At 47.5% G+C, this 23,165-nt stretch overlaps 1 protein-coding gene and 1 pseudogene across 1 annotated transcript in view; both read right to left on the minus strand.

Moving 5' to 3' along the window:
- Positions 1-23,165, minus strand: part of CDH26 (cadherin 26) — a 43,896-nt gene that overhangs the window by 18,553 nt on the left and 2,178 nt on the right. Inside the window, exons 2-9 of the mRNA XM_006929597.4 lie at positions 16,893-16,949; positions 15,269-15,373; positions 13,413-13,574; positions 6,933-7,080; positions 4,527-4,693; positions 3,964-4,092; positions 1,599-1,784; positions 93-361 (exon numbers count right to left, since the gene is read on the minus strand). Coding sequence (XP_006929659.1) covers positions 93-361; positions 1,599-1,784; positions 3,964-4,092; positions 4,527-4,693; positions 6,933-7,080; positions 13,413-13,574; positions 15,269-15,373; positions 16,893-16,949 — 1,223 coding nt within the window. The remainder of the gene's footprint in view (positions 1-92; positions 362-1,598; positions 1,785-3,963; positions 4,093-4,526; positions 4,694-6,932; positions 7,081-13,412; positions 13,575-15,268; positions 15,374-16,892; positions 16,950-23,165) is intronic.
- On the minus strand, positions 9,015-9,128 carry LOC111559932 (annotated as a pseudogene).

Consider the following 23,165-nt stretch of genomic DNA (forward strand, 5'->3'; position numbering starts at 1 on the left):
CTTGAGTCGACCTCACCAGCTGCCCAACGGCAGCGCCCTCGGTGTGACTAATTCTGTTTAAACGACCACTCTTCCCGGCCCTCTCTTCTCACCTTATCCGGCCGGCGGCTCTGTCCGGATCTGTAGCGTTAAATATTCCCAATTGAATTCCAGGCCCGGCGCCATCGACTTCACTGACGACAAAGCTCCTGGGGTGAAAGGCCGGGGGGTCGTTGACGTCGGTCACCTGCACGCTCACAGTGGCGCTCGCCGCTGCCTTCCTGGGCTCCCGGAGCCGGCCCCCCTCACAGGAGAAGAGGGTCTCCTCGTTCTCCACCGTGATGACAAGGCGCCACACGGGGTGAGTTTCATAATCCAAGGGCTGCAAGTCCCAGAGAGAGGATCCCATTAGCACCTGCTGCTGCTTCTCTGGCCGGAGAAAGTTCCGTGCCCACTATCACGCACACCCCGAGCGTGTGGCTTTTGCGCTTCATTTATTATTTACTCTGCCTCTGGTAGTGATCAAAAGACAGTTGCCAGCTCATTTCCAAGTCATTTATGGAGTTCTTTTTTTTTTTTTTCCTCCCCCTCTCCTGGTTGAAAAGAGCCACCATCCATCAGAGGGGAATGAAAAATGCAACAAAAACCATAACCTAATGAAACATTAATGTGGCAACTCTGCTATAAAAAGGGGGGGGGAGCTTAAGGAAATACAGATACTAATGATCGCTGTTACTCAGGGCACTCACTGCCTTAAAAGGATTGAAAAGCCATGAGTATTTGAAATATTCAATCCCAGGCGTCTGAGATAGAGTCCCCCAGAGCCCCGCTATTCACAAGGTGGGAGGGTCCCAGGGGCATCACCCGGGAGCTTGTGCCTCCGATAGACAGAAGCTCAGGCCCCCCCGCCCAGACCTACCGACTCAGGGCTGTCTGTGAACCTGACCCCCAGGCTGACTCACCTGCCCGGACCCAGAGGCACTGGTCACTCCAGGCTCTAGGTGAGAGTAAGACTAAAAGCAATAAAGTCAGACTGCCTCAGTCGGAACCCCTACTCCAGCTGTGAGACTTTGTGAAACAACCCGACCTCTCTGGGCTTTGGTTTCCTCATCAGTCAAATGAGAAGATAATATACTTTCCTGCAGGGCCAGCTCCTCATTAGGCACAGCAGCAAAGTGCCAGGGGCCCACGATACTTTCAGGGGTCCGTGCAAATGTTCTAATGTCTTTTCAACTCAGAAGAAAAAAAAAAAAAAACAGACTCCCAGGATTAGAGAAAATGTTTTAAATATTTTTAGCATATCAGAAAAAAAAAAAAACGTTTTAGGGCCCATATAGATCTATTAAATTTTGTCTCAAACAATAAGAAAATTAAATGTTGAAGTGCTTAACACCGTCTCAAAAAACTAACTTGTAGTATTGATAATATTTTGGCGAGAGGAGCCACGAAGTCCAAAGGGCCGAGGGCCCACGGCAGCAGGGGGTCATGACACAGCCTGCCGTCCTCACTGGGCGCCACGGGGACACACGACATGCCACACCTCATGTGCTCGGCACATGGCATCTCGCTATCGGGACTCCCGCGGCCACTGGTAGGTGCACATCCCCTGATGGCTTTACCTTGATAACATTTAAAATGCCTTCATTGGTCTCGGGGTCAGTCAGAATGTCAAAACGTCCTTCTTCGTCGCCTTGCGATATGTTAAACTTTACCCTCCAAGCTGAGGTAAATGGTAAGTCAGCATCTTGGACCAGGAGACGCAACACGCCCCAGCTGGCGCGGCCTTCAGAAATCTGAATCTTATACTGGGAGCGGCCATCGTCATTTCCGTGTCACGGAGGCAAAAGCAAGAAAGAGAAAGCAAGGAAAGAAATGCACAACAACGACATGGATATTAAAGATTCTTAGGAAAATAGTGCATTGAGTTTGATTTAACATGGGTATTTATTTCTCTTGCTATTGAACTTAATCTCAAGTGATTTGAAACTCTGCCTGACCCAGCACACCCAGGTCCTTCCTCTGTCCCTTTCCCCGGTGACTTGTGTCTACAGCTGAATGGCTTTTTTTTTTTTTTTTTTTTTTTTATTTATTTTTGAGAGAGAGAGAGAGAGAGAGAGAGACGGAGACAGAGTGCTGGTGGGGAGGGGCACAGAGAGAGGGAGACACAGAATCCAAAGCGGGCTCCAGGCTCCAAGTCGGCACAGAGCCTGAAGCAGGGCTTGAACCCACCAACGGTGAGATCATGATCTGAGCCAAAGTCGGACGCTCAACCGACTGAACCACCCAGACGCCCTGACAGCTGAATGACTTTGAAAGTACTCTTAAATCCAACTCAATGCACTATTTTTCTAAGAATATTTAAAATAGTAATACACATCCTAGTTTGTGCTGCAAAAAAAAAAAAAAAAAAAAAAAATCCTAGCTCTTCTCCTAAGATGGAACTCTTACGGTTACTTAGATTAAGGCAATCATTTTTCTAACACACGTAGATCTCGAACTTGTTAGTCAATACTCAGGTGACAAGATAATTTCTCTTTGACAAGTATATCGAAACTGGGTGCATTTTCCCCACCCTTACTTCAGAGCAGAGCTTCTTACTAAACCAGAGAAAGATTTTGAAATAAGGTTGAAACATAGTAAGCATTTTTTTTCAGTTATTCTATACTGTTTGCTGAGGTGTTTTCATCTGAAAACATTTCAGCTTTGGCCTATTCTATTTCCTTTCAAAGATTTTATTTTTAAGTAATCTCTACACCCAACATGGGGCTTGAACGTACAACCCCAAGATCAAGAGTCTTACGTTCTACTGACTGAGCAGGCCGGGCTCCTCTTGTCTAGACAATTAAAAAAAATTTTTTTTAATAATACTTTCTCAAATAATTGTTTGTAGCATTTATTTATTCAACAAAGGTTATGATGTGCCAGGTTCTATCTTAGGTGATGTGAACGGGATTGGCAAAACTCCATCCCCAGGGAGCTGATGATTAAGAGTGTGTGTGTGTGTGTGTGTGTGTGTGTGTGTGTGGGTGTGGGTGGGTGTGTTGGGTTGGGGGGTGGGAGGGAGGGGTGCTGGGTTGGGGATCTCGCTAGGTCTTCCAGAAAGTTCTCACTGAGAGGGGTCAGGAGAAAGAAGTAAAGTGGATATTTTTCTCAGAAAAATTCATATAGAAGAGCACAAAATACAAAATAAGGGACAGCTCCTGAGTGTTTTTAGCAATCTTGCAGATCTCAAATGGCGTGGCATTTCCAAATGGTCTGGAACAGTGGGTTCCAGTGCTTTCTTCAAGCATGGGGATGTGTAGCATGTGAAATCCCATGTCAGTCTATAAATCAGATGAGCTGAGAAAGGCAAAGCCAGAACCCACCTGCTCATCTTCCCTATTCTAGAGCTCTGGATGTTGGTTAAACGCTCAGGTCTAGATTCTCACGAACTTGCCCCCCCTGCCCGGGGAATATTGGGCAATGTCTGCAGACATGTTTGGGTGTCACAATTGGGAGATCCATTGGCATCTAGTGGGTAGAGGTCGGAGATGCTACTAAGCATTGGGCAGTGCACTGGGCGGCCTCCCCTGACCCTACAACAACGAATTTGCCATCCCACGTCAACAGTGTGGAATTGAGAAATCTCGTGGACAGTGAGCACGGATTCTCTATCTTCTCTGTCTCAGTGTCCTCATCTGTCAAATGGGAATCGCGTGCTAGTCCCCGCAATTGAAAATGAAAGCATGTATGTAAAAGTTCTGAGCACAGGATCTAGCCCAAAATAGTAAAAAAAATAAAAAATAAAAAATAAAAGAAAGCTCCCCAGTCTATTATTGAGGGATTCTGTATCAGCATGGCTGGAGTCTTCTTTCTAGTTTAAGTTATTTTGGAGAATGACATGTATCTTTGGGGATATGGCCAATCCCCTCAGCAACACTGAGCCTAGCACTTGAGGCTGTTTCTGTACGGACTGGGCATTCGGGGCAAGCCTGGGTGCCTTACGTTCTCCTGGGTAAACGTGGGCATGTGGTTGTTGCCTTCTTCCACGTTGATGTGAACCGTGGCCGTGGATGACAGTGGTGGTTCTCCAAAATCCCTCGCACTGACTAGCAGTGTAAACCGAGGAGCCGTCTGTGTGGGGAGGAAATGAACAGTCAAGCCCTTCAAATGCAGCAAAGGGAAAGATTAAAAAAACAATCCACTATAGGGGCGTTTGGGTGGCTCAGTCGGTGAAGCATCCGACTTCGGCTCAGGTCATGATCTCATGGTTCGTGAGTTCAAGCTCCACGTCGAGCTCTGTGCTGACCGCTTGGAGCCTGGAGCCTGCTTCCAATTCCGTGTCTCCCTCTCTCTTTGCCCTTCCCCTGCTCACACTCTGTCTCTCTCTGTCTCTCAAAAATAAATAAATGTAAAAAAAAAAATTAGAAAAAAAAATAATCCATTCTAACGATCTCAATAGCAAGCCTAGCCACAGAGGGTTTTCTGCTGCAAACATAAATCCTAAGTCTGGGGCTCAGAGATAGAGAACACATTTCATTTTTTTAAAATAATAAAATCCACATAACCTCATAATCTAAGCATCCTGAGAGTTGTATTTCTCCACTGATACGGTCGATATGGAAGCCACTTTCTTTCAGTATTGGCGTTTGAGAAATAAGGAAATAAAGGACTTCAGAATTTGGAGTATTTTCTTGATCCAAATCAACTGTTAACATCCGGAAAATAGGTTGACCTGGAAAGAATTGTTTTAACGGTTACTATTGACCAAAGGCAGCCTATCGACCCAGTAGAATGACGATCCTTTTGCTAAATGGCATTGAGGCATACACCAGAATGGATTAAATATTTATAAAATCAAACTACAGACATACTATAAAAAATAAAGAGGAATATTTAAATAGTCATAAGAACTTTCTCATCACGATTGCAAGCACAGGAGACAGGAAGGTCTGAATTGATAGATCAGACAGATTTTTAAATGTGTGGCAAAAACAAAAAAAAACTGCAGACAAAACTTAAAAAGAAATGCTAAGCCAGGAAAACATATATAGGGCAGACATAAACATTCTTCATATAGAATAAGAAGGTTAAAATCAAGGAGAAAAACGACAGGCACGCCAACAGGAAGTAGACAAAAGGGAGGAACACGTGGACAGGAAACCTATCGACACAAGCAAGCACTCAGTAATCAAAGACGGACAGCAGCCAGGCCCCCTGGGATGTGCTGGGAGGTGACTGGAGCAGAATACTTAAATGTTGTGTGCCGTGGTTCTCTGCATTTATGCCAAGTAAACGACGCTTGAATGGGATGCAGATTTAGCTCAAAAACATTCGCGGAAGCATATTTTGTGAAAATAACATGAAGTGGGGACAAAACATACATGTCTAACAATACGAGGTTAGTTACTGTAAAAACACATCCACGAAATAAAGTATTACACAATAGGATGCTGTAGGAGAACACAGTTTACAAACAGCAGAATTGCACTTTTAATTTTTTTTTTCAACGTTTTTTATTTATTTTTGGGACAGAGAGAGACAGAGCATGAACGGGGGAGGGGCAGAGAGAGAGGGAGACACAGAATCGGAAGCAGGCTCCAGGCTCCGAGCCGTCAGCCCAGAGCCCGACGCGGGGCTCGAACTCACGGACCGTGAGATCGTGACCTGGCTGAAGTCGGACGCTTAACCGACTGCGCCACCCAGGCGCCCCAGAATTGCACTTTTAGAAGAGAAAATTCATAAATCTACCCACGTAAAAAAAAATACACCCGTACATTTGTAAATATTTAATATACACCCATTTACATTTTGCACTATGATAAAGATGAAAAATGTATGTATATATACATATATGCATTTGTGCTTATATATAAAAATCCGGGAATATATACACATAGGTAAACATAACATACAGTGTGTTTACATGCACACATATATAAAATGCAAAGAGGGGCGCCTGGGTGGCGCAGTCGGTTAAGCGTCCGACTTCAGCCAGGTCACGATCTCGCGGTCCGCGAGTTCGAGCCCCGCGTCGGGCTCTGGGCTGATGGCTCAGAGCCTGGAGCCTGTTTCCGATTCTGTGTCTCCCTCTCTCTCTGCCCCTCCCCCGTTCATGGTCTGTCTCTCTCTGTCCCAAAAATAAACAAACGTTGAAAAAAAAAATAAAAAAAAATAAAATGCAAAGAAAAATACTGAAAAGAATATAAACGAAAACATTAATGATACTTATCTCTAATTAGAAGTATTAAATATGCTTTCTATTTCAGTCTTAATTTCTTGGAATTTTCTGAGTTCTCTAAAGACGATTTTGTGCCGTAAATCATGCTCTTCTGTTATTAAAATAGATGCACGCTCTAGTATGAGTGGTTTGGAGTTAAAGACTCACGGAATCTGTAGCTCAGAAACTTTGGATGGCATCTCATTGCCAGTTTACAGGCGAGAAAATACGGAGACGATCCGGGAGCCCGCCGTTCAGCTCGGCATTCTCCCCCGTTGCATTTGGCTTATTTTGTTTTATTTTTAATTTTTTTAAAGTTTACTTATTTTTGAGACAGAGAGAGAGCGCATGAGCAGGGGAGGGCCAGAGAGAGAGGGAGACACAGAATCCGAAGCAGGTTCCAGGCTCCGAGCCGTCAGCACAGAGCCCGACGCGAGGCTCGAACTCACGGGCCGCGAGATCGTGACCTGAGCCGAAGTCGGCCGCTCAACCGACTGAGCCACCCAGGCGCCCCTGGCTTATTTTAGACTGGTCTTTACCTATCGGCTTTTCCGACAGACACGATTTCCATATCATTTTATTGCCCATACGAAATGAGGCTTACAAACCTCCAAGCATTTCGCTGGAATCCAGGGCCTGCAACCTTCAGGATGTGAACAGTAACCCGTCTCCCTGAGGATCAAGCACCCCCTCAGAATCAAAGCAGGAAAAACCTTTATGGAGCAGAGCAGAGAGGACGCCCCACCGCACACACCTGCAGCGTGGTTCTCCTTCACGCTGATGTTAAATTCCTTCTGAGGGAACTGGGGTGCGTGATCGTTCACATCACCGATCCTAATGTTGAAAATCAGGGAACTGTCCATGACTCTTCCTGATAGGCGATCCAGAACATCAAAGTAAACCTAGAAAGCAGAGAACTGTATTAACCTGGCAGGATCATTTTCTGGATGCTGCTGCTCAAATCACTGTTCGCGTGCTCGTATGTTTTGCCTCCGCTCCTGAACTTGCCGGGAAGTTTCTGAGGGTAGGGATCATGTCGCTGTCCTTCGCCATGTGACCCCAGGGACCGAGCACAGGGCTGGCACAAAGATTGTGGGACAAACCCGGGCACTGACTGGAAAAGTACACCATGAGTTACAATTAGGTTCTAATCTCAGTCTCTCTACCCGGGTAGACGTGGCCAGATTGCATAGAAGCCTCGGCCGTTGTCAGCACGGTCATGAAAAGTACATACGCTCACCAGTATTGCTGAAATGTCGCGGAGAGCAGACACTTAAAAGTTTTGGGGAAAAGGAGCGTTGAAAGTAATTGGCACCGCTGTTGACCTGCGGTGGGTTCTCAAAAGGCTACGGCTGTTACTTTCGTGCTTGAATAAGGAGGGTGCATCACCCCAAACAGGCAGCAGGAAGTCTTTGCTTTCAAAAGATCTCGGATTGATACTTTGGGCTTCTCTCCCTTTGGTTTCTTAAGAACCTTGGAAATTAAACTCAAACAGAAAGAAGGAAATGATAAAGATATATCGATAAAGTTCAAAATAGCAAAACAGAGCCAAGAGAACCAAAAGTGGTTTGCCTCCCCATGTAAATCTTGGCACAGCTTGTTGATATGTATGAAGAGTTCTGCTAGTCTTCTGATCAGTCTTGTGCAGAGGTTACAGATACATCTGGAAAGAATTACCCCCTTAATACTCCATCTTTCAATCCATAAACTCAGTCTATCTCTTCATTCAGTTAGACCTCCCTTGATTTCCTTCATCAGTGTTTTATAGTTTTGAGGAAACATATACTGCACAGATTTTAGATGAATACCTAAGCACTTCGTCTGTTTTGGTGATATTATAAATGATATGGTTTTTAAAATATTGATTTCCAACTATTCATCGCCGGGATACAGAAATATAATTGATTTTTATATATTAACTTTATTTCCTGCGACCTTGCTAAAATCGAATTTCAAAGGTTAAAAACAGGCAACGTTTTGAACAGACCCGTTTTCTCCAGAGAAGACGTACAGGTGGCAAAGAATTTTTCATTCCTTTGGTGGTTTCTTACAAAACTAAACATCCTCTTACTGTGCAAACCAGCAATCATGTTCCTTGGCATTTATGCAAAAGAGTTGAAAATTTATGACCACCCCAAAACCTGCACACAGATGTCTATAGCAGCTTAATCATAGACCTCAAACATCGAAGCAACCAAGATGGCCTTCACTAGGTGATTGGATAAACAGACTGTGGTCCATGCAGACAACGGAATATTACTCAGCACTAAAAAAGCATGGAGTATGGAGGAATCTTCGGTGGCCATTGCTAAGTGAGAGGAGCCAATCTGAACAGGCTCTCCACTGTGTAATCCCAGCTATGCGACGTTCTGGAAAAGGCAGAGTATGGAGATCGCAAAAGGATCAGAGGTTGCCGAGGGCCCAGGAAGGAGGGATGGATGGATATGGGGAGCACTGGGGAATTTTAGGGCAGTGAAAATACTCCGTACGATACTGTAACGGTGGATACGTGTCACTACACATTTGTCCAAACCCACAGAAGGTGCAACACCGAAAGTGAGGCCTAACGTGAACTAGAGGCTTCGTTGATAACAACGTATCATATTGGCTCATCCCCTGTCGTAAACTCAGCACCCATGCAAGATGTTAATAAGAGAGGAAGCTGGGTGGGGTGGGGAGGGCATGAAGGGCAGACAGGCGCTCTGTACTTCCCACTCTACTTTGCTGTAAACCTGAAACCGCTCACTCTAAAAAAAAAAAGGTCTACTGATTTTAAAAAGCCCCTACGTATAAAATAAAAAGTGGGCAACCATATATATTATGTATTTATATGTTTCTAAATATGGAACACTTCACAAATATGCGTGCCATCCTCCATCCTCACACAGGGGCCACGCTAACCTTCTCTGCGTCGTTCCAATTTTAGACTGTGTGCTGCGAAAGCGAGCACCATATATAGATAGATATAGATATAGGTATAGATACAGATACAGATAGATATAAAAATATATATAACATACACCTGTCATATATGTATATATTTTAAACTAAGTCTAATGAGACTTGCTGCTGCATCTCTGTTGCTCTAGGATAAACAGTGATTTGATCTGTTGAAAGCTGATCGATTGTGGGGGAGGAATCAGCGGTGAGAGAGAAGTTCAGAGTCCCAGGAAAAGGAGTGGGAAGGGGGACATTGCCCGGAGGACCTCTCAAAGCGGACGACCGTCTGCTATGGGAACATTGGTTTCTCAAGGGTTGGCCGGTTGTAGGTGCGGAGCCCGGCTCGGGGACGCCGAGCAAGCACGGGGTTTATTCTTGAAGAAGCAGCTTCAGGGAGGCCTGGGGCTGAGCTCTTACACAGATCACCTCCTTTCTACCTCAGAGAAGCCCTAGAGGGAGGCATCCCCAGCGCTCCACTCTGCGACGCCGAGAGGTTCTGCGGCTGTCCACTGTCAGCTCGGCCCAGGTTCATTCCGAGAAGGTGTAGACTAGACTACACCACCAGCCAGGTCTTCACCACTCCCCTCCGTGGCTCCCCCAGGGCCCAGAGCAGGCAGCTTCACCAGACAGGGGTCTCAGCACTTTGACAGCATCGGGCAATGATCTCTCCACCCCTTTCCCGGAGCCCACGAGGTCTCCGAGGCACGTACCTCCCTGGGCGTCTTTTCTGCAGACACGTTGCTTCCTCATCGGCATCCACCATGGTGGCCCCGCCAGGTGTCCTGCAAAGCGGCCTGGGCGTGGGCTCTCCTGCTTAGCTGTCTCCTCTCCCCTACAAGACTACTGAACCAGTCCGCCCCGGGGAATCCAACATACATTTTTAAATTTTTGAGCAAGCAAATTGGCTTTCTCACACACCATTTCCACATGCTCTTCCAGAATTTATGACTGTGCTGGCTGCCGAATCATGCGGACTTCTGGCTCCGAGACGGCGCCACCTGTAACCCTTCCACTTAAAACTAAGAACCGCGTGTTTGTTTTATGTTTATTATTTTATGTTCCGTGTATCATCCTAAAAGCGACTTCTGAGACAGTGAGTTCTGTAAGATGCCCGAGAGGCAAAATAACTGTTTATTCTTTGACAAGATGCTAAGAGTTTCTGGCGCCTCAGAGCTGCAATGGAGAGAGGAAGCGTCATGGATATTTTCTGCACTTGGGAAGGGTTTTCAGCCTTTTGTTATGGCCTTAAGATTTAGATCTTGGATGACACACCATAGAGCAGTGACGTGACGGAGGGGCACATGGCTGTTTAAATGGCACGTGCAAGATGCGTACTCTAGTCACTGGTGAGCACGCGGAAATACCTTAAACGCCGAACACACAAAACAAAATCACTTACGTGCAGGGGCTCTAAATAGGCAAAGATGGGTGCGTGGAGATCGAGACCCACAAATGACTATTTCAAGGAAATAAAAGAATGATTTTCTTGAGTGTACCTGCAGCCTATGGGATTATGCATATTTTGATATAAACGGATGAGATTCCTATATAGAAAATATCTGGTTTTTCCCCCCTTTCCAGCTGTGTCTTAAATCTTCCAGCAATTCTCAGCCGCAGTTACCGCCCTCTTGTATGTTTACGGAATTAACAAGAAGAGAGCCCCTCAACCTCCCCTCAGCTCCCAGTCACAGGTTTCTAAATGCTCTGGCTGGTTCCAGTGACCCCTCGCTGCCCCCCAAGAACACAGCAGCACTGCCGGGAATGGGGCTTTGCCACCCCCTCGGGCTGACTGCGTGCCTAACACGCCCCAGCTTTGGGGACAGCCAAGACCCAGAAGTAGGTGGTGGACCTGGAAGGCCCGGCTTGTGTGGTGTTTCGGTGACACTTGCTTGTCCCACTCTTTGCGGCTGGGAACACTTCTCATTGGCCTGTCTTGTGGCTCCCTAACGAGTAGGTTAACCCCTGCGTGCCAGTCTCCTACATCCGCTGCAACAACTTACCCCAAACCAGGCGCCTTACAACAAAGTGTGTTCTCTCGCCCTTCTGGAGACCAGAACCACACCCGGGGGCAGCAGGCATGGCTCCCTCCATGGGAGGCTCTTAGGGAAATTCTGTCCCGGGTCTCTCCCCCAGCTTCGGGTGGCTGCCGCCAAGCCCGGTGTCCTTGGCCTGCAGGTGCATCACCCCAGGCTCTGTCTCCTGCTTCTCCCCTGTGTCCTTCTTGGTGTCCAAATTCCCCTCCCCTTATAAGGAGGCCAGTCACTGGATCAGGATACGCCCTGATCCAGTATGACCTCGTCTTAACTTGATGACATCTGCAAAGACCCTATATCCAAATAAGGTCATATTCACAGGTACCACGGGGAGGACACGAACCCCTCTCTTTGGAAGACACAGCTCAACCCACAACACCCTCGAAGCAGAGACTACATGCCTCTGTGCTCATTCATTCATCCAACATAGTTAAATGAAAACCTACCAAGTGCAGAGCCCGACTCCTGACCCGGGGGGTAGTGGCACTGGAAAGGACACTCCCTCCTCTTAGAATATGCCTCCAGTGGGGAGAATGGCCACCCACAGAGAACCACACACGTGTCAGGTATGCGCTTCAGGCGATGAAAAGTATCAAGGAGACCGTGAACCAAGGGCGTGAGACAGGGAGCCACGGGGTGGGGGCACGCCTCCAAATCCCCACCCTGAGTCTTCCCTCATGCAAGTTCACAGTCAAATGAGGGGCCAGCTAACAGGCGATCACAGAACTCAGTGTGAAAGGACGGCCGTGATAGTGCATTGGGGGATCAGGCGGAGCGCGGGCTGGGTCTCCATCTGGCCGGGCAGGTCCAAGCACAGGGCCCAGAAATCCTGATAGAGCAGGACCCAGGGGGACACCGCTCAGGTCCCCACGTCTTCCCCGTTTGCTCGAATTGTTCCCTGGGACCTCCCTGTGACGTGCCAAACTATTCCATCTGGGCCTCACGTGTCAGGAAACACTCTTACGGATTTGGCTTCTGCATCATCTGCTGCCGGCTCGAAGTCCCACGTTAAACCTTGTGAAACCCAACCCTCGATAGGTCAGTAAAGACGTTAAAGGCAAACAACAGCAACCAAATCACAACAGCAAGACCAAGAACACGCACTAAATGTTTTGTTTCCTCCCTGCACGGAGTCGCGCCCACTATTTGTGGGAGCCGCCCCACCCCCCGCCCCCACCGGGCTCAGCGGGTAGAAGCCGTGGACCAAGCTTCCCTCTCCTGGGAGCTTCTTGGAGACACAGAGTCTATGCTCCACGCTGACTTGCGGAAACAAAATCTGCATTTTCCCAAGATCCCTCGGTGACCTGTTTGCTCATTCCAGATTTAACGGTGCTGCCCCACGGTCCCCCTGTGACCACTCTATGTTGCTTCTTTTTAACAGACACTGCACGTTCCCTAGATGGGGCAAGGATTTCTATGAATAGTGAAGACCCGGAAAGTCTTCTGTGCAGGACTTTTGGAGTTTGGGGAGAATTTCTGCCTGTTTAAAAATTAGAGACTCAGAACCTATCAATGAGTTAAGGGCAAATATTCCATTATGTATATAAATGGTTTGAGGTCATTGGAGACAAGGTATTTAAATTACGTCTTTCGATGTTCTTTCCCACCCTGAAGGAGTTAATGTGCAGATAAGCTCAGTGTCCAGCAGAAGTCACAACATAACAAAGGCGAAAATGTCCTACTATCCCCGCGAGGTGAGGCCGGTAAAGTAACACACACCATGTGGTTTGGGCATTTTACTTTACAATTTCCTTTCCTGGCTTAGAGCCTGGATTTCAGATTCATAGTAGACCATGGTGTTGGGGTTATGAGATCATAAGAAACACGCGGGCTCACGATGAGAAACTGTCCCCAGGTCTACAACTGTTCATCCATCAGTCGTTAGATAACTGTGGACTCTGCCTGTAGCTCCTGCCCACATATTTCAACGGCGACTCACCAAAAATCAGATTAGCCCACTTTGTAAACATCCTATAGCCCTATCTCCAAGTGCTTTCGGATATCCTGATCGTGCTGGGAATCCAGTCATTGGAAGGAAGATCCGTAGCAGCTCCCATGAATCCTCTGAGTCCAGAACTTTAAAAGAACATTACAAAGTCAACCTCTCTGCCCAGGCATACTTTTAAAGCTCACCGTGGTGTATAATATACGGTCTCCCAGGACGTGACGTGTGGACAGCTTCGCTAATGCCTAGCTGATACAATATTCCCACAGCAGCTTCACAATAAACCCAAGCTTAAAATATATCAAGTTTTAGGTACCGTGAAAGATGGCGTTGTCTCTCGATCCACGGGGCGGTGAACGTACACTTGTCCGTTCTTGTGATCTTCTATAGAGAACAGCCCAATCTCTGGATACTCATCCACACCGGGACCACGGATCAAATACATTAATGACATGTTCTGAGACATATCATTGAACAGCTGAAAAGGCCAAAAAAAAAGGGGGGGAAGAAAAGAAAATGAGAATAAATCACAAGGCGCACTGAATATCAAGGCTAAGATGCCAGGCGCGTTGGGGCCCAGAAGCCTCGGGTCCAGCCCGTCCCACGCTAGGGGCCCAAGCAGGTGCATCGCAGCCTGGGTTCTGAGACAAGCACCTGACTGAACAACACACATGTCCCTCCCCAGGGAAAGAACCCTAGAACGGTACCCCCTTCACAGGGCACGGGCCCCCCAATCTTTCAGGATTTACACGCCCTGCCCCAGGGAGGGGGCTGTGCCTTACTGTTGAACCAGAAAGGCGACTTGCAGAACAATATACGTATGGCAATCCCATTTGTCAATACAGACTCACATTAGTGAGGCTATGGAGAAGAATCTGGAAGAATACGTAACGATGTGTTAACATTGGTGATCCCTTCAGGGAGAGAGGAGAAATACTCATAAACCTAACATTTCGAAAGGCCATAGAGTGAGCCAGGTCACTATACGCCTCACTTGCCCTGGCCTATTTAATCTTTAAAACAACCCCATAATGGAGGTGCCATCATGGCCTGTACTGGGCAGACAGGGAGCAGCGAGTGTATCTAACTAGGGATACGGTACCTCGGGAATAGGAGCCCACTGTGTTCCCCTGACTCTTATGACGATACAGTTTTAACCACTGAGCCCTGAAAACTTTCTGTATGTTTTTTTTATATATATAGCATCTACTATCTTTATGAACACTGCAAAAAATACAAATTGTTTTCATTTGTTTCTCGAGAAACCATAGGATGTCAGAGCTGTAGGGACTTAGTGACTCAGTGCATAATGCACAGGTGCATCAGGTCAGGACTGTCACGGGAGGGAATGACATGGGCCAGGCGGAAACGTTCCGGCATTGCGACACCGTCAGGTGACCGCTTTGGCACGTGGGCTGGCGCTAGGCCTCAGAGTGCGGGAGGCGGCAGGGAGCGGTGGGGACTGGGGGTAACACGAGCCCCACCTCGTTGTTGCTCCGTGTGGTCAGATTTTCCAATTTTCAAAACACCTCTAAAATTACACAATTTCTAATACAATCTTCCTATTTTTTCCCATTGTTTTTATTATGGTAAAATACACATAACATACAATTCACAGTCTTAATCACCTCAGAGTGTGCATGCCGGCGGTACTAAGCGCTCCCGGTTGGGAGGCCGCCACCACCATCTGTGTCCACAGTGCTTTTCATGTGACCAGACTGACACCCTGTCCCCATTAGACAGCGAGTCTGTATGACCTCCTCCCGCCAGCCCTGGCAGCCACCTTTTTACTTTCTATTTATTTATTTTCTAATCTCCCTTTTGTCCCCACTTCCCACCTCCCGTAACCACAATCCCCTTATTTTTAAAGAATACTTTTTTTTTTTTTTTTTTTTTTTTTTTTTTTTTTTTTTTTTAACCAAAGACTTTGCCTGGGCCGAATACAGCAGGCCTGTGGGCTGGAATTAACCAGCCTGCTGCCAGATGTGACTGACGTTCTCAGCACCCACTCATGTGAAGGGACTCGCCTGAAGTCGCCCCATTAGGTAGAGGCACAGTGGGTTCTAGAACCCAGTCCGGTGTTCCTCCCATCACTGACCTGGCCCCCCTAGCACACAGCCTTTCAAGACTTAACCCGCCTGCCAATCAGAGGATGGTGGGGGCCTTCCTTACCTCACCAACAAGTTTGGGAAAGGGGCCTGGATCTTCCTCCTCCAGTTCCAGGGTGGTAATAACCCATCTCCTCTTGGATCGCCGTAGGGGCCGGTGGCTCTCTCCCTGAAATTACAATGACGGCAATAAGGAGGTGATGGCGAGGTGGCAGGCACTACATTTGCATTATCTCCCTTGTCCTCACAACAGCCTCCGTCCGATGCTTAGGAGTTAAAAGTGCCTGTTCTGCTCACAGCTGCAGAGTCGTTCCTAGACGGCGGGGCATGGGCCACCCAATGATTTTACGTGGATCGTGAGATCGTCTTAAGGGCTATGCAGACATAACATTGAAGACCGTTGCCTACTATGTGCCAACCCCTGTCCCACGGCAGACACGCAAACAGTCGCTGAATGAACGAGAAGGTTATTTCCCCCATTTGTCTTTCCGTCTTTTGGAAATAGTTGATGAACAAACTGAGGGTTGATGGGGGGCGCAGTGGGGGGAAGTGGGTGATGGGCATTGAGGAGGGCACTTGTTGGGATGAGCTGGGTGTTGTATATAAGCGATGAATCGTGGGAATCTACCCCCAAAACCAAGAGCACACTGAACACACTGTATGTTAGCCACCTTGACAATAAATTATATATAACAAAAGGAAAGAGTTGATGAGAACATCTCCATTCGGTGCTGATAGTGTGGATAGAGCTCTGGGCTGGCACTTCGTCTCTTACCCTCCCTTTTAACAAAGACAGGAAGAGAGAGAGACTCAGACTCAGGTATCAGGCTCAGAGACTTGTCAGGCAAAACACCACAGATGGAATTTAACCATCTATTTATTATAAGCGAAGCTGCTTTCTAGCCGTATTAATTTTTTTGTCCACAAACATGTAAGCTTTTTAAAAAATTACAGTTGATCTTTGAACAATGTGGGGATTAGGGTGCTGCCCCCTGGGGCAGCCAAAAATCCACATGTAACTATTGACACCCCCCCCCGCAAAACTTCACTAACAACCCTACCATTGACCAGAGAAGCCTTACTGATTACATGAACAGTCGATGAACACATATTTTGTATGTTTTGTGTATTATATGCTGTACATAGTGAAGACAATGTCATTAAGAAAATTATAAGAAAGAGAAAATACATTTACAGTACTGTCCTGTAAAAAAAATCTGCATGTAAATAGACCCATGCACTTTAAACCCATGTTGTTCAAAGGTCAACTGTATTCAATTAGAAAATGAGTTGATCACAAGACAGGAAGAAGATATTCATAAGGTGGCACAAGGTGATTGGGGGGTGTGGCTGCATCCCTGGACTGTCCAAAGCTCACATACCGGAGAATGTTAAGTTCAATATATTCTAATTGCATAAAGAAGAAAATGGTGTGGGTAAAGCTCTGGGCTGGCACTGGATGGCTGATTTCTGATGTTCACAGATTGTTCCTATTCTAGCAGACATAAAAGCACCTTCTGCAATTCTCTGGCAATCCCTGAAGATTCCAAAAGGCCACATGTAGTTACTAATTTATTTTCTGCAAACTGAATATCGACCGGGAACTAAAAACCTTAACATTGCAACGGAGTCCCTGAGTGAAGTGTGGTCTCACGTGGCTTAGGAAGAAAGTGACCTCCGAACCCCACCTTTGTTTGCTGAGGGAGATCATCATTTTCTTGTCGGAAGCTGTCGACGCTGTTGACCTTAAAAATAAAAATGGCATGAATTAGTAGGGGATACACTTATCAGGACATGCCTGAAGTCACACTAGTCTTCTGGAATGAGAAGAGGAAGAAAAGGGACTTTATTTCATTTTGATAAGTATAATTTCTTTCTCTTGTCATCTCAGTTCAGAATGACCACGTTTCCTCTGCAACCGTAGGGGAACCATGCAAAAGGATTTACACAGAGTATCACTGATACTGGGACGTCTAAAATTGTAACTTGGGAGATCACCCTGTCTATTTCGGATGAGCACAGATGTCTTGGTATGTCACACGTAAATACCAAACGTTAATCGGAGAGATCCAACTGGGCCTTTTCTCCTGTTTTTTTTTTTTTCTCCCCCGCCCCTTAATTTTAGACTCTATCTTATAATAATAAGATAATAGAACTTGGTACTTTTTGTTTATATAATGATTTACAACTGAGAATTATTTATTTATAACTTACATCTCAACAAACTCTCCCCCCCCACACACACACACAAAATAAAAATAAAACCCACACACGTGCAGTGAGGTTGTTGAAATAAGACAGACCCTGTAGAGGATGTCGGGACCAACACTGAACAAGCATGTGTGTGTTGACATGTATGGCCCTAATTCACTCACTGTCACTACCATATACCGTGTCATTGCCTGAACAGAGACAATTTATTTACTCATTCTTCTGGGGATGGTCATTTAGACTTTTTCGGTTGTTTGTTATTACCAAAAACAACAAGAAAAAACCAAAAATGCCGTGGTAGTAAACAGCCATGTGCATAGAGAAGTTTCCTCCAGAGTGGCAGTTTTGAAAGTGCGGTACACCAGGGTCCCTGACCCTGTTACAGGAGGTGGGGGAGATGCTGGGCCTTGTCTCACGGAGTCAAAGAATGAATCTCGCGGACAAGAGAGAGTGAGCGAAGCGTCAGAGCTAATTGAGGGAAGGTACAAAGCTCTCAAGAGTGAGAGGGGTTCTGACTGGGGAGCCTCCGAGGACTTTTGTCACTGACCTTCTATTGGGACCTGATCTGAATGGTTGTGAGGCTCCATGCATGGCACCTGGCCCAGGCAGGTCTGGCATATGTTTATCCTTTTTTTAACTCCAAACCTCGCTGTTTCTTCTGCCTCCCACTTGCAGCTCCGGTCAGCCTCCCCGAGAGCCCCTGGTCTCTCCCTGCCTAGCGTCAACCCTTCCCCTCCTCATCGCCATCAGAGCCCACAGGGCCACACACTTCCCTAATGACTCTAGGCTATCATTTGCCTGTTTTACTGTATGACGTTTGCACCGATGGGACAAATCACTGGGGCCTCGGCACCGAGGAAGCCAAGGGCACCAGCATCACCCACAGTATCTTCATCGGTACGCGTGTGCAGGAAGAAAAAGGAAGAAGGTAGAAGCCTGTTGCATTTAAGAATGAATTGGTGAGGGGCGCCTGGGCGGCGCAGTCGGTTAAGCATCCGACTTCAGCCAGGTCACGATCTCGCGGTCCGTGAGTTCGAGCCCCGCGTCAGGCTCTGGGCTGATGGCTCAGAGCCTGGAGCCTTTTTCCGATTCTGTGTCTCCCTCTCTCCCTGCCCCTCCCTCATTCATGCTCTGTCTCTCTCTGTCCCAAAAATAAATAAAACGTGGAAAAAAAAAAAGAATGAATTGGTGAGGGGCGTCTGGGTGGCTCAGTCGGTTAAGTGTCCGACTACAGCTCAGGTCATGATCTTGTGGTCCGTGGATTTGAGCCCCATATCAGACTCTGTGATGACAGCTTGGAGCCTGGAGCCTGCTTCCGATTCTGTGTCTCCCTCTCTCTCTCTCTGCCCTCCCCCCCCCCCCCGCTGCGTTCTCTCTCTCTCTCTTTCTCTCTCTCTCAAAAACAAATAAACATTAAAAAGAAAAATTAGGGGGCGCCTGGGTGGCTCAGTCGGTTAAGCGTCTGACTTCAGCTCAGGTCACGATCTCGCGGTGAGTTCGAGCCCTGCTTCGGGCTCTGTGCTGACTGCTCAGAGCCTGGAGCCTGTTTCAGATTCTGTGTCTCCCTCTCTCTCTCTGACCCTCCCCCGTTCATGCTCTGTCTCTCTCTGTCTCAAAAATAAATAAATGTTAAAAAAAAAAGTTTAAAAAAAATAAAAAGAAAAATTAAGAAAGTGTGTGTGTGATCGTCGGAGGTACCAGGTGAACGGGCCACTTTTTTATAGAAGAGCATTTTACTTGAAAGAATGACTGACAGACCGTGTTGTCCAGGATCGGGCCCTCGATGGACAGCTCTTTGATAGTAAACAAGCCAACCGATCACTTCAAGGAAAACAGTGGATGGTGTCATGTTGCCAATGATAAAACAAACATAAGCTTTCAAGCAAAAATTAGAATTTTGGAAAACTTCTGTCTGCTACAATGGGCTTGACAGCTTCCTGATACTTAGAAGAATTTTCTGATGAGGTCAGTAGAGCTATTAATGAATGTGATTTTCTGATTTTGTAGAATGAAATATGTCAACATTTGGAAGATCTGCATAACTCAATGAGCCCAAAGGATTTCCTAATGATTAATGCATGACCTCCAAAATCATGCTCTTGCCAAAAGGCAAGAGAGACATGGTTTTAACGTAACGGAGGAGGGCAAGTTTATTAACATGTGTTCAGATTCCACATGAGAAGCAGTTGTTAAAAAATACCACTTTGTCAAGTTTTGGTGTAATATCAAAGAAGGATATCCACAATGATCCACTGAAGGCTATTCAAATATTCCTCCCTTTCCATGTGCGTACCTGTGCGAGGCCAGAATTTCTTCATTCTTTTAACTAAACAACATTTACAATAGACTGCAGACTCAGAGAGGAGAATCTGGCCGTCTTCTTTTAGGACAAGAGATTTGCAAAAATATAAAACGGTGGGCGCCTGGGTGGCTCAGTCAGTTCAGCGTCTGACTTCAGCTCAGGTTATGACCTCCCCGTTTGTGAGTTTGAGCCCCGCGTCGGGCTCTGTGCTGACAGTGTGGGGCCTGCTTGGGATTCTCTTCCTCCCTCTCTGCCCCTCCTCTACTCACACTGTCTCTGTCTCTCTCAAAATAAATAAATAAACTTTTTTTAAAAAGCATTGAAAAGAGATTTACATAATGCTTGTAGAATGCGGGGGGAGAAAACTTCTTAGAGGCTGCTGTCTCTGGCTGCAGTGGCCACCTAATGCTGTGTGGCAGGCAGGCATTTGGCTGCAAGGGCCACGCACAAATCATATGACAGGCAGTGCTGGGCCTGGGGACGTGGAACCAGGACTGTTCAGGCTGGCCTGCATGAGTACCTGTGGCATCACTGGTGGGAAATGATCTGGGTATACAGAGGCTTTGTGTCTGCACGAGGCTACTAAAAAACTAAGAAGCCTGCATGGAAATAATTCCTTCCCGAAAATATTTATTTTGTTAATGTTTATTTCTTTATTTTGAGAGAGAGAGAGAGAGAGAGAGAGAGAGAGAGAGAGAGAATATGAGCAGGGCAGGGGCAGAGAGAAAGGGAGAGAGACTCTTCATTGTCAGCACAGAGCCGGACATGGGCTCGATCCCACAAACCGTGAGATCAGGACCCGAGCCAAAATTGAGAGTCGGACATTTAACTGACTGACCCCCGAGGCGCCCTGAATATATTCCATTTTTCGTTGCGAATTTGCATTCAAGGAGAATTTTTTTTTAATTTTTTTTTCAACGTTTTTTTATTTATTTTTGGGACAGAAAGAGACAGAGCATGAACGGGGGAGGGGCAGAGAGAGAGGGAGACACAGAATCAGAAACAGGCTCCAGGCTCTGAGCCATCAGCCCAGAGCCCGACGCGGGGCTCGAACTCACGGAGCGTGAGATCGTGACCTGGCTGAAGTCGGACGCTTAACCGACTGCGCCACCCAGGTGCCCCAAGAGAATTTTTTTTAATAGAGGTATAATTGGCAAACACCACCGTATTAGCTGCAGGTGTACAACAGAATGATTTGATATTTGTACGGACTGCAAAATGATCACCACAATGAGTCTCGTTAACATCCGTCACCACACGTAGTTACGGAATTGTTTTCCTTGTTCTGAGAACTTGGAAGATTCACTCCCTTAACGACTTTCAGGTATGCGCTACAGTGTGGGGACTACCCGTGGTGCCATGCTGGACCCTTCTGTGGCTTGAAGCCTTCCCGTTTGGGGCACTTTGCCACGGCAGGCCTAGGAGATTGACACGCTTCCCAAGCGCATCATCTACACAGAAGCGCAGGTGATCTTTAAAAGTGCAGACTTCACCACGTCACTGGCTTCCCAGCGCTCTGTCCAGCCTGCTCTGTCCCTTTGAGCGCCCAGCTTCAGCCCTGCCACCCTGTCCCTCACCTTCTACAACCCACTGACTGTTCATCTTGAATGAAGGGCTTAGCAAATTAATCGGGCAGACCAGTGATGCTGACAATTTTTGAAAGAAAACTCGGTGTAGAATTTCCCAGATTAAAAACCAGCAACCACGACATGACAGACTTTGCTCACGTCCAATTTCATTCTCTCAGTCCCTCCGTCCTCTGTGATCTGGGGAGCTGGCCACAGTCCAGGCCTGAACACTCCCGAGTCCTTGGGACCAGAAATTACCTAAGAGAAGGGGGCAGGACTCCCCTCCGAGGCTTGTCGCTGAGTCTGGAGCAAAGGTGAAAACCTGCCGGAGGCTCACAACGTCGTCCTCTGCTTTATGCCCCCCAGACAGCGAGGATGTGGGGGTTCACGAGAAAACCGTTGGAGACAGCGGTGCTCCAGCAGTGCGCGTACTGACTTTGCATTTGGAGATCAGAGAGGGGCAGTGGGTACCTGTTTTGGAGGTCAGGGATGGTTGTAAGCCAACCCGGGGGGCGGGGGGACAAGGGGGGGAACGGGAAGGAATTGGGTTACTAATGGCCGATGGCCGATGACTGAGCACCCGATGGGCAGAAAGCTCTTTGCCCCGTTAAGGGTCCAGAATGGAGATTGCTAACCCCCCCTGGTTCCTACTGCAGCACATTCTTTTTGTCTGTCTCGATCCCCTGGAATCAGCAGAAAGCTGCTTCCAACAAACACTGGATTACTACCCACAGTCCAATCGCCGCTGCCCACCCCGACTCAACACGCCCCTGGACGCGAACTAACTTGCTTGGGCTCGGTCAGGAGACGAAAACGCACCTCTGTTTTCTGATGAGACCGGTCAGGGGCAAGGGCAGGGGCAAGGGAAAGACGGAGACAGGGTTTGATGATTAAAACCGGCTCTGAACGGGATTCAACAAAGTCTCCTGGAGGTAAAAGGAGTGCTGTTTGATTAAGAACATTCACAACTGGATGTGGCAACGAGGAACCAAGAAAATCCTCCAACTTCCGCGCCCCTGGTGCCAAACATAGTGCTCGCGTCAGGAGCCAGCTGCACTGGAGTGGGCACCACACACGGGGTTTCCGTCCACCCCCCCCACCCCCCACCTTGTTCACTCGGCCCAGAGCAGGTATCCAGTACATAGCAGCAGAGCGGGCGCTGGATGCGTGTTAGCAACCGTTTCCCCGTCGCCAGAAAACCGGAGGGACACAGACATGCGGGCACGCCAGCCAAGCCCATCTCCTCATTCACTCTTGTGACCGCCAGGACAGGGGAGAGCAACTATTAGCCCCGTTTGCAGGTAAAGAAGACGAGGCTTAAGAAGATCAAGTTAAAGCCATAAGGGCCTGGCCACCCCCCAGATCAGCTCAGTCCGAACCTCTAGGAGAGGTTCCCAGGCCTCGGGAGTTCTGCAGCAACCTAAAAGAGTCCACCTCGAGCCAAGGTGAGGACCGAGGTCCTCAGGCAGCCCGATCCAGACGTACAGCTGGCCCGCGGCCGGCTCCTAGGGGAAAACTCCGTGGCAGAGTCTCGCGGCTGTCCCTCTCTGTGGCAGAAAGCCACGGAGCAGGGGGTAACGACAAGCATACCCAACGGTGAGTCTCCCAGGGTAAGTGCAAATCCAACAAGCCCCTGTGCTTTCTAACCTTGAGTCCACTGTTTGTATTTCCACTGGTGCTAGGGGGCAAGCGGTGGGGGGCAGGGGGGATTACGCCCTCCCACCCTCCTCGTCTGCTCAGATTGTCCGCAACACACACAGCTGAGATTTTCTCAGCCTTATACGAGGCGTGAGTAGAAGTGCCCTTAGGAAGCTTGGGTCAACACAAATCTAAATAAAACTGCTGTGTACTATTGAAACCAGTTTTAAGATGAAGTCACA

This window comes from Felis catus, chromosome A3 (genome assembly GCF_018350175.1).
Source record: "Felis catus isolate Fca126 chromosome A3, F.catus_Fca126_mat1.0, whole genome shotgun sequence".
Classification (NCBI taxonomy): Eukaryota; Metazoa; Chordata; class Mammalia; order Carnivora; family Felidae; genus Felis; species Felis catus.